Below are 12,248 nucleotides of genomic sequence, written 5' to 3'. Positions count from 1 at the left end.
CATGTTAAAAGGAACCACCAGCTTTCAAATGTTCTCATGTTCTGAGCAAGGAACTTAAACGTTAGCTTTTTTACATGGCAAATATTGCACTTTTACTTTCTTTTCCAACACGGCAAATATTGCACTTTTACTTTCTTCTCCAACACTTTGTTTTTGCATTATTTAAACCAAATTGAACAGGTTTCATTATTTATTTGAGACTAAATTGATTTTATTGATGTATTATATTAAGTTAAAATAAAAAAAGTGTTCATTCAGTATTGTTGTAATTGTCATTATTACAAATATATATATAAAAATCGGCCGATTAATCGATAGCTTTTTTTTTTAATCTCCAATAATATCAGCGTTGAAAAATCATAATCGGTCGACCTCTACTATCAACACTCTTCATGTCCATATAGTATATTATAGTGAATATCTTAACCCAACAATAATAATGTAATAATTTTCCAGCCCAATCTGTTGGATGTTCTATTGAAGCAGTATATGGCTAAACCTGTCTAAATGGTAACTGATTGACTTGAATTTCCATGCCTGGCACAGCATGGGGGATGCAATAAAAGATCCTTCAATAGAGGGAAATATTGCACAGATTCCCTCTGTGAAGACAGATTTTACAGATGCTTTATTACATTAGAACTGTGAAAAGACAGCAACCTTCCTGCAAAAAACGAAGCCCCAAAAACAATTAATGGAAACATCCAAAAAGGATGTTTTGAGGGTATTAGTGCTGATGTTTTTAAGCGCTGCTCTACCATTTTCTAAGCATCAGATCAATCATTATGGCACTTTCATAAATAGTCAAGGAGAAAACTTTCCAAAGGAATGCAGATTTGATTAATCACAAGTGACAGACTTACTCCATCAGCACAGCAATGCCTGCAGATCAATAAAGACCAGCAAATACTGAAATTAAAAACACCAGGAGAAAGGCAAATAATTACAATCTTGTATGTTAGATTGAACTTCATGACTCCAGGCCAATTTACTTTAGCAGGACAAAGTTAATTAATTATCATGAACATTTGGTAATTTCAAAGGGAAATACATAAAGAGTTGACTAGGAAAGGATGTTTTAGATTAGAACAGTGGTGAGCCACAGTGTATATGTTAAGTGTACAGTAAGGGCATATAATGAAGCTAATGTACTATGAGGTAGAAACATTAGTAGGCACTTGCTGGATGCCACATATTTCAAGTGAGTGAATAAGGACAACCAATAAACAGGTATCTCATGGTGGTACTGTATTCAGGCCATATCCACTCTGCATAATGTTGGAGATCCAGTCTGAGAGGGAAACCATACATACTGGGAAATACTCCTTCAGCACAGTTAACTTAAAGTTGTCAACCTGTTTCTATCCTTTTTCAGTGTCTGGTTTACAGGTAGCCTGTGTGGTTTTCAAACCTCTCTTCGGGGACCCCCAGAGGTTTAACTTGTTCTTATTTTTCCTGAACTAGCTCACCTGATTCACCTATTCACGGGCTTGATGAATAGTTGACAGGTGGAATCAGGTGTGCTAGCTGTGAAATAGTTAAAAGTGAAATAGTTCAAATACATGGAACAGTTGAGGTTTGAAAACCCCTGGCCTACAGCACCATTTTCCAAACCAGCAGGATAATCTCTCAGCAGGTGGCAGCAATTCCAAGGGGGAAGCAGGTTTCAATATAGCAGCTCTGTTGGTATACGGCCTGATACCCAGCTGTTAATTCAGACTGACAACAGGCAGATATCTAGCCGACTAATGGCAGATGGGACCAGCTTTATAGAGATAAACTATGCCCACTGTGGAGAGGGAGGGACAGAGAGAGAGATGCACTCAAATGAGTATGATATGTTACATTTGGTATGTACTAATTTGTAGATGTCCATCATCCATTTGGTATGATATGTTACGTTTGGTATGTATTAATTTGTAGATGTCCATCATCCATTTGGTATGATATGTTACGTTTGGTATGTATTAATTTGTAGATGTCCATCATCCATTTGGTATGATATGTTACATTTGGTATGTATTAATTTGTAGATGTCCATCATCCATTTGGTATGATATGTTACGTTTGGTATGTATTAATTTGTAGATGTCCATCATCCATTTGGTATGATATGTTACGTTTGGTATGTATTAATTTGTAGATGTCCATCATCCATTTGGTATGATATGTTACGTTTGGTATGTATTAATTTGTAGATGTCCATCATCCATTTGTATGATATGTTACGTTTGGTATGTATTAATTTGTAGATGTCCATCATCCATTTGTTATGATATTTACATATTGTAATTCGTAACATATGTTAAGAATTTGCAGTACTTATGATACGTTACAAATTACAATATCTGGAGGCTAACGTTAGCTAGGGCTTAAGGTTAGGAGTTAGGTTAAGGCTAGGATTAGCTAACATGCTAAGTAGTTGCAAAGCTGCTAATTAGCTAAAGTTGTCTGTGACGAGATATGAACACGCAACCTTCGGGTTGCTAGACATTCACATTATACACCACCCATCTAGCCTGACCAACCACCCTCCTTTCGATTTTGACCTTAAGTAACCTGTCTTATGTAACCATACCAAACAGATCATACTCATTTTAATTTACTTTGTTAGGTATTATCTAGTCTATGAGACCAGGCTGGTGGACATCACATCTACAGGGGTCAGCAGGTTGCCTAGTGGTTAGAGCATTGGGCCAGTAAACGAAAGGTTGCTGCATCAAATCCCTGAGCTGACAAGGTAAAAATCTGTCGTTCTGCCCCTGAAAAAGGCAGCTAACCCACTGTTCCCGGTAGGCTGTCATTGTAAATAAGAATTTGTTCTTAACTGACTTGCCTAGTTAAATAAAATCTAAGCAGCATTCAGTCCTTCTAAAGTACATCTGTAATGTTACAGTGGGCCTTGTCTGTCCTCTGGTGGTACTATATTACACTTACAAAAATGACCTGCAGCATTTATGATACTGTATGTGTGAACTTGTATAAATTCAGTTTAGAGCTTCTGTGAAAATGACAAGGCCAAATTAACAATTTATTTTTTCTTTGATTTACACACTTAGAAAGTCATTGCTGGAAATTGGTATAATCAACAAGTTGTCAAGTTCAAAAGGTTATTTATAACCATTGCACATAATGGCATTTCCATGTATTAACTCTCATGGAACGTTTCGTCTTACAGTAAGTACTACGTCACTAACAAAATACTGTACATGAAACAAGCAAGGAGTGAGTTTGTGGAGAAATGTGACATCCAGTGACCAATAGAATAAACATCAGTGTTCACCAACCAACCAATCAGCTGGCATTGCTCTTTTCACCTACTCCCACAGTGAAAATCAACAAATGAAGTCTGTCACTTATCAACTACTGCCCCTGATGTTTTAGTAAACTTGTTTGCCACTTCCCCATTTGGCTGGGTCTTATCAGACTCGCCTGGAAGGAAGATCTTGGTCCTCTTACTCTGATAGATATATAGCAAGGCCAGGTAGTGTGTGGTGTGGTCCCACAGGGAGAGGAGAGGGGAAACATGGCAGCCTTGGCGCTGCTCTGTCTGCTGTCAGTGCTGCCAGGCTCCACAGCAATACTAATGAGATCTCCATTGGAGGAGGTAAGTGGAAAACACAGGGATGTGGTTGGTGATTCTTCTGTTTGTGACATCTGCAAAGTACATTGACCTCCTCAACTTGCGCTGTTTATCGTCCTGCGGAAATCTCTACCTACAGAGGCAGATCACAGGTTTCACAGGATCTCAGTTGTATGATACACTTAAAAGTTACATTTTTCAGGGGTTCTGTAGAGATATTATTGTTGTTCAGTTGATTGTGCTCCTCATGGACATAGGCCTGCTGTAATCTGTCATACTGTATACAAACCAGGAATGGATTAGTGAATCTAATCCTCATGTTGCTGCTCACAAAATGACCCCAACATTTAATTTGTATCCCCTCTCCAGCTATTTCTGCACTCCTTGGATCAAAAGGACATGGTGTTTTATTTTGGTACTGACTCTGCTACCTCAGGTATGACTGAATAATGACACAGTTTCCATACGGTTACAGTGAGCTACTGAACCATTATGGTGGATACAATAATTCACATACATGGCAAGAAAATGTATGTGAACCCTTTGGAATTCTCTGGATTTCTGCATACATTTGACATAACAATTGATCAGATCTTCAGCTAAGTCACAACAATAGACAAACACAGTGTGCTTAAACTAATAACACACAAATGATTGTATTTTTCTTGTCTATATTGAATACATAATTTAAACATTCACAGTGTGGGTTGGAAAAAGTATGTGAACCTCTAGACTAATGACTTCCCCAAAAGCTAATTGGAGTCAGGAGTCAACTAACCTGGAGTCAAATCAATGACACAAGATTGGAGATTTTGATTAGAGCTGCACTGCCCCATAAAAAAAACACACACAAAATTTGAGTTTCCTATTCACAAGAAGCATTGCCGGATGCTGACCATGCCTCAAACAAAAGACATCTCAGAAGACCTACAGTAAGATTAAGAATTGTTGCCCTGCATAAAGCTGGAAAGGGTTACAAAAGTATCTCTAAAAGTCAGTCCACGGTAAGACAAATTGTCTATAAATGGAGAAATTTCAGCACTGTTGCTACTCTCCCTAGGAGCGCCTGTCCTGCAAAGATGACTGCAAGAGCACAGCGCAGAATGCTCAATGAGGTTAAGAAGAATCCTAGAGTGTCAGCTAAAGACTTACAGAAATCTCTGGAGATGCTAACATCTCTGTTGGCGAGTCTACAATACGTAAAACACTAAACAAGAATGGTGTTCATGGGAGGACACCATGGAAGAAGACACTGCTGTCCAACAATAACATTGCTGCACGTCTGAAGTTCGCAAGAGAGCACCTGGATATTCCACAGAGCTACTGGCAAAATCTGCAGTGGACAGACGAAACTAAAGTTGTGTTGTTTGGAAAGAACACACAACACAATGTGTGGAGAAAAAAAGTCACATCACACCAACATCAAAACCTCATCCCAACTGTAAACTATGGTGGAGGGAGCATCATGGTTTGGGGCTGCTTTGCTGCCTCAGCGCCTGGACAGCTTGCTATCATCGACGGAAAAATGAATCCCAAAGTTTATCAAGACATTTAGCAGGAGAATGTAAGGCCATTTGTCTGCCAATTAAAGCTCAACAGAAGTTAGGTGATGCAACAGGACAACAACCCAAAAGACAGAAGTAAATCAACAACAGAATGGCTTGAACAGAAGAAAATATACCTTCTGGACTGGCCCAGTCAGTCCTGACCTCAACCCGATTGAGATGCTGTGGCAAGACCTCAAGAGAGCGGTTCACACCAGACATCCCAAGAATATTGTGGAAATGAAACAGTTTTGTAAAGAGGAATGGTCAAATAATTCCTCCTGACCGTTGTGCAGGTCTGAGCCGCAACTACAGAACACGTTTGGTTGAGGTTATTGCTGCCAAAGGAGGGTCAACCAGTTATTAAATCCAAGGCTTCACATACTTTTCTAACCTGCACTGTGAATGGTTACATGGCGTGTTCAATAAAGACATGAGCAATTATAATTGTTTGTGTTATTAGTTTAAGCAGACTGTGTTGCTCTATTGTTGGGACTTAAATAAAGATCAGATAACATTTTATGACCAATTTATGCAGAAATCCAGATAACTCTAAAGGGTTCACATACTTTTTCTTCCCACTGTACAGTATTGTAACCTTTCTCACCCCAGTGCCTGAGTTTCAGCTCATCTGGACAGACTGTGCCTCTACGGAGCTCCACACTGGCCCCTGGCGATGCTCCTTCGAGACCGAAGGGAAGCGCTTTGTGCTGGGGCTCGGGGAGAGGAAGCAGTCCTTCTCCTGTCAGTCCACATTAGAGACAGCTCGGAACACCACTCTCAACATCATAAGGAAAAGGCATGCCATGTGTTGTCAGCAGGCCAAAGTTCTACATCCTCCTTCAACTAAAGGATTTCTCACCATCTGTGCCAGGAAAATGGTATGTTTTCCAAGTTAAGACAAACAATTCTACAGTTTACTTATTTATTTATACTGTTATTCTGTCTTTAACATTCAGAATTCTCTTAAATGAATTTGGATTGCAAATGTTGTTTTATTTCCAACAGCAAGGCCTGGTTGTTGCAGGTAAAGAGAAGGAGAGACTATACATTCAGCCAGTGCTTCAAAAACACATTCATCTGACTGAAGCCAGAAACTGTTCCAGTCCAGGAACACCTCATCTGGTGTTCCACCAGCCATTTACTGCCAGAGGCCCTCCCAGACACTCTCACAGTCAGTGTTCAAGCATTATAGCATTGTATTTAATGTTTCATACTTCATCCTCGCACATTCTATTAGCATACTGCTCTTTTTGTCTTCATCCTGACAGTGAAGAGGTTGCGTAGCCGAAGGTCAGCTATAATGCCTGAGGTGACCCACCTGGAGCTGCTAGTGGTGGTGGCGCCTGACGTGCAGCTGGTTCACAGGCAGGACACAGAGAGATACATACTTACCAACCTCAACATTGTGAGTCTGTCTGCCTGCCCGTTTGCCTGCCTGCCTGTCTTTGTCTGTTTGTTATTGTTTGCGTCAGGCATCTAAATGATTATTGAAAGTGGTCATCCAGTGTTGGTGTGTCCTGTTATGTTCCCACAGGCCTCAGAGCTGCTGAGGGACATGACACTGGGAGCCAACATGAGAGTGCATCTGGTCCGCATGATCATCCTCTCAGAACCAGAGGTCAGTGTCTGACAATGTCTGTCCACCCCACACCACACACACCTGGGTGGGCTAGTCTGCCATGGAGGCCTGGCTGAGGAGCCAGAAGAACACTTCCCTCTCAGAGTGCCATGTTCTCACTTTCAGCCAGAGATTAACATCTCCACCAACATCTCCTCGTCTCTGAGGAGTGTGTGTGAGTGGGCCAGAAGGGTCATCCCCTCTAATGACACAGACCCCCTGCATGCTGACCTTGTGTTATACATCACAAGGTAGGTCATTGTACTTTATCCTGTGCTATTTTTTTCAAGTTCAATCTGAAGTTAGAACATTTATATAATTGTAAATCTTGTGGTTTTACTTTACTGTAATTTGTTTGTCCTCAACCAGATTTGATCTGGAGCTGCCCAATGGGAACAAGCAGGTGAGGGGCGTGGCCCAGCTAGGCGGGGCATGTTCTAGCCAATGGAGTTGTGTAATCACAGAGGACACAGGCTTTGATCTGGGCATCACCATCGCTCATGAGATAGGCCACAGGTAATTTGAAAAGGAAAAAGGCACAACACTCGCTCACCATTAAAAACTGAATTTTATTTAAGCAACTATCAAAAGCTTTGGCCACAGGTAAGACCGAGTGGCATGAGATAGGCCACAGGTAAGACATTGTCAATAGCATGGGATGAGCTACAGTTAGTAATCTTCACTTCTTTCCCCCAGCTTTGGTATAAACCATGATGGGACCGGTAACACATGCAGCAGCAGTGGCTATATGATGGCCTCTGATGGAGGCTACAACAGTGTGGATCTCACCTGGTCCCAGTGCAGCAGACAGCAGCTGTACACATTCTTCAGGTAAGCATGCCAGCTGTTTCTCACATGGACTCTTAATAATGAACTGTTCATCATAAGTAGATTACTCTGCAGAAATGTAATAATGGTCAGTGGTACTGTACACAACAGTGAGTATTGTAGAAGGCTGGTGATGAGAGTAAGATATGTGTTTGTAATGCTATTCCAGTGAAGGCAAGGCTGAGTGTGTGAAAGACTTGCCTGTCCTGGTTGGCTCTCTGCAAGACTGGAAGCCAGGCCTTTACTATGGCGTGGACGACCAGTGCCGGATAGCGTTTGGTAGCACCGCCAGGGCGTGCTCCTTCACCAACACTGACCTGGTAAGGGACACATTATGACATTAATGGTAGCCACTTCTGTGATTATACTATCATGGTTATTCTGTAGAAATAAGACTGGTTATACAGGATGTTGACAGTATCTATAGCTCTGTCTGGTTAATTCTTTACTCCTGTCAGCCTGTGTGCCGTGTTCTCTCCTGCCACATCAAACCTGATGACAACAGCTCATGTAAACGCCTGCTGGTGCCTCTGTTGGATGGGACAGAGTGTGCACCCAACCAGGTACAGCCTTATGTTATCACTAGTCACATTCAATCACTATGACTATGTTTGGTCAAAGTATGCAACATTTGGGTTGAAATGAAAGCAGCCCTGACCTCTAACCCTGTACATCCTCTAGTGGTGCCTGAAGGGCCGCTGTGTGTCCCCAGACCAGCTCAGCCCCTCTTCCTCTGTGGTGGTGCACGGGTCCTGGTCCAGCTGGTCCCAGTTCTCCCCATGCTCACGGATATGTGGTGGGGGCGTTACTTCCCGGACCAGGCAATGCAACAACCCACGGTAACAAGAAACAACAGTCAGGCCCAATTACAACACTAGTTCTCATGACTCCTCAAGTTCAAGTGGTACATTTCTGGCAAATGAGATTAGCCAAACAGTTTATCATTCTTGATGGATGTCTTCATAATTTTCATTTAAAAAAAGTTTTAATTTCCAGACCTGCATTTGGTGGGAATGATTGCAAGGGCAGGGATACAGAGGCTGAACTTTGTCACCAGCAGGTAAAACTCCACAGGTCATGTTTATGTTTACAGTGGCCTCCGTAGGTCATTTTTACAAGGTAAATTGTTGCACCATTTATTCTGTGCAGTGAGTACTGTAAGTGTATGTATGCACATGTATGGAGCGATTTCAGTGCTAACATTTTTATTTTTTTTACTTGTATTGAATTTCAATGTAACATTGTTTTATTTGTAATGCACAAATTGTATCATGGAATTCATATTTCATGATTTGAAAATTAATTGAATGTAGTATATAGCATACAGTTTTTCAATTCAATTTCTATTTAATATTCAAATTCAATATTTATATATTTATATATTCCGTTTCAATATGGTAGATATTGCATTCATTTTCTATGTATCAAGTTTACAAACTAACATTCCCAAAATTCAGTTCTCTAAATTCAGATTCAAAACCAGAGACAACTTCCTGGTACTTTGCCAGCCACGAACGGTAGAGGAGCACAGATAGTGGTAAACTGACAGTGGAATGCATTTTATTTCCTATGAATTTGGCGCACAGGAGACCTGGGTTAGAACCCCATCAGTCAAACTAACACGTCTTCAGGTCTCAGGCAAGGTTGCTCATCATATTCATGGATCACCAAACCACCTCTGTTGCACTCTCATTAAATGCGTTGCACAGATCTGTCTGCTTCTTTTTTTTTTCCGCAGAAAGTTTTGTTGTGCAGTAGGCCTGATTTCGAAACCAGTTAGTTCAATTGGTGCCGTGATCTCTAAGTATGAGGTCAAAGGGGGGTAAAATATAACCAAGATGGTTCAATGAACCACGCTCTTTTGATGAGTAAGCTTGCTGGAGACTTGAGTTAGCTTCCTGAACTCATTCCTGTGGGCTTTAGCTAAGTGGGCTAACACAGTCTTGTGACATGCAGGAGACCTGGTTTGAACCCAGTCAGAGTAAGATTAAATAAGGAATGGAAAGGCTATCCTTAGAAGGGCTATGACAGGGCTATTCCACTATATTCTTGTCGGGGCCAAACTGCGGTTTTTGTGACACTCCCTTCCAATGTTCCCTCAATTTTTTTGTCACTAAGCAAATTTCAGGTCTCCTGAGCGCAAACTTCAACGTTGTGAAAATTCTGTACAACTTCCAGGTCGCGTTTACTGTGAACACTGAGGCAGCACCTGCTTTAAGTCACAGTTTTAACAGTGGTCAAGTAGGCTACTGTGACTATTTGATCAAAATGATGGAGAAAAATGCTTCTCATTTTAACATGGAAATAGCTGTTCTATCATTCAGCCTACAGTAGCAGCCAATGTGTGGTGTTCAATGTAGGCCTACATTCCATGAGACTTTTGAAAAAAAAAACATGCAGGGCTTGACATTAACCCATTTATCCACTTGTCCTTTTCTGATGCAAGAAACCACTTTACAAAATAAGATGCATTATTATTCTCATACCATTAATATAGAGAATCAGACAAATTATGCTACCCTCTGCCTATTGGCTATTTAGCTTATTCAAGCCTGTCTCAAAATACAACACTGCCCCTTTAAGACAGAAAAAGCTCTTTACCTGACTTGCTTTTCAAAGATGTCTAGAAATGTACATGTTTTGTGCTCTTGTAGGAAGTAATCACTCCCCTATTGCTGACTACAAATGATCTATAACTGAGATAATAACTCACTAACTAGCAAAGGATGTGAACAAAATGTGCACACGTGGCTACATGCAGCTCTCGCTTTAATCTCAAAACAAGCGCATCTACTCACGACCGCTCATGCTGTAAACACAGTCCAGTTCAAAATAAATGGCACAGATCCATATATGGCAATGGTCCATTTGCATATAAGCCTACTGCAGCTATGAATGGTTATGCCGCACCAATCTGTGTAGAGTACGGGCTGAGTCCTACTCCAATGCGTTCTGCCTTCAACAAAATCTCTTGCATAGTTCATTTTGTTTCAGTATTTTGCATTGAAAGTGGCTAATATTGCGTTGATTCGATCACAATTGCCACAGTAAAGGGAAACATTGATAGTGTTAACAGGGAAAACTCTAGAACAGTGGTCAATGATGCTGTCGGTGTGATCGAAGCGTAACGCTTCAATTCAAACACACCGACAGCGTCATTGCGCAAAATAGTATGCAGCACCAGCTGGATATGTATGCAACAAAAGTTCAACATTCACCTTCTGCTCCCATTTCCGTCAAGCCGTTTATGCATACAGTTTCACGTACGCAACACACCGAATGCACTGCAACACAATGCTGCAAGGCAAACGCAGCGTTTCATTGGAAATGAATGTAATTCTGGGCGTACCAAAATGCAATGACGCTGTCAGTGTGTTCGAAGCGTAAGAACATAAACATGAACTCACTCATAAAAACAGCAGCTTTTAAACGCTTTGAAATCTCACAGTATCAACTTTGTTGTAGCTTTCTTTTATGCCTGTTATGTTACTGCGGATACCATAATCTGAGCCATCCGTTTGGCCAGCGGTAGACCTAAGTGCACTTGATTTGCTCTCCGGCCTGCCGGGAAGGCAGAGGTGGTACCTCCAGACACATGAAATGGTTCAAAAAGGCAACAGTTCGTCTACGCAGAACACAGGGCAGCTGAATCAGGTGCACTTACCGCCAACAGCCCGAGATTAATGAAAAAAAAATATTGTCGGGTTTTTTACAGAAATGTTTGCCGATTGACTAGGAATGCTTTGGAGATTGACCAGTTGATCGCGATTGACCGGTTGGTGACCACTGCTCTAGAAAGTTGAGTAAAATTCAATCTCGTGCTTCTCTCCATGGGCTGATATTTCTTCTGCTTGGCAGTCCCATGTCATTTCTGTTTAAACACAGAGAGCGTTTGATTATAGATTTTCTCCTCTACCTTTCCTGGCTTGCGAAGTACCAGGAGGCTGTCTCAGGTTTTGAATTGAGAGATCTGAATTTGAAAACTGAATGTCAGAAGGTAGGTGTAGCTGGTGCAGGAAGTCAGGCGTAGGAGAGCAGAATGAGTGCGCAACATACTTACTCAAAATAAAGGCACAAGGTAACAATACACTTGACCAACAAACGGTGATCAATTACGCACGGGTGAAAACAAGCACCCGTTGAAAACCAGCCATAACGTACCAAATGAACATAGAAACAATCACACACAAATACATTGGGGAAACAGAGGGTTAAATACATGGACATGTAATTGGGGAATGAAACCAGGTGTGTAGAAAACAAAGACAAAACAAATGGAAAATGAAAGGTGGATCGGCGATGGCTAGAAGACCGGTGACGTCGACCGCCGAACGAACAAGGAGAGGGACCGACTTCGGCGGAAGTCGTGACACTGCATCTGAATGTATCCGAGAAGTTGAATATATGAAACTTTGATAGACTTGAAATAAAAGTTTGTAAACTTGATGCACAGACAATGAATGCAATATCTACCATATTGAAGATGAATATATAAATATTGAATTTGAATATTAAATTAAAACTGAATGCAATATTCATAAAATTCTATTCAAATTATGAATTATATGATAAAATGTATGCATTACCAATGAAAAAATATTACAGAAAAAAATATATATCCTAAACTAAGTAATTCAAATACAGTTTCTGTTAGCACTGAAATCACTTCATA

General features: G+C 40.9%; 1 protein-coding gene across 1 annotated transcript in view; it reads left to right on the top strand.

The window, feature by feature from the left end:
• Positions 1–3,370: 3,370 nt before the first annotated feature.
• Positions 3,371–12,248, top strand: part of adamts13 (ADAM metallopeptidase with thrombospondin type 1 motif, 13) — a 14,264-nt gene continuing 5,386 nt past the window's right edge. The window contains exons 1-13 of the mRNA XM_014160257.3: positions 3,371–3,607; positions 3,953–4,019; positions 5,740–6,008; positions 6,136–6,301; positions 6,399–6,535; positions 6,665–6,748; positions 6,875–6,999; positions 7,118–7,264; positions 7,445–7,579; positions 7,746–7,896; positions 8,035–8,139; positions 8,258–8,415; positions 8,573–8,636. Of these exons, the coding sequence (XP_014015732.2) occupies positions 3,527–3,607; positions 3,953–4,019; positions 5,740–6,008; positions 6,136–6,301; positions 6,399–6,535; positions 6,665–6,748; positions 6,875–6,999; positions 7,118–7,264; positions 7,445–7,579; positions 7,746–7,896; positions 8,035–8,139; positions 8,258–8,415; positions 8,573–8,636 (1,689 nt within the window). The 5' untranslated portion in view covers positions 3,371–3,526. The remainder of the gene's footprint in view (positions 3,608–3,952; positions 4,020–5,739; positions 6,009–6,135; positions 6,302–6,398; positions 6,536–6,664; positions 6,749–6,874; positions 7,000–7,117; positions 7,265–7,444; positions 7,580–7,745; positions 7,897–8,034; positions 8,140–8,257; positions 8,416–8,572; positions 8,637–12,248) is intronic.

This window comes from Salmo salar, chromosome 20 (assembly GCF_965601325.2).
Source record: "Salmo salar chromosome 20, fSalSal1, whole genome shotgun sequence".
In the NCBI taxonomy this organism is placed as follows: Eukaryota; Metazoa; Chordata; class Actinopteri; order Salmoniformes; family Salmonidae; genus Salmo; species Salmo salar.
The sequence above is the reverse complement of the archived record's forward strand: the minus strand, read 5'-3'. Positions and strand labels throughout refer to the sequence as shown.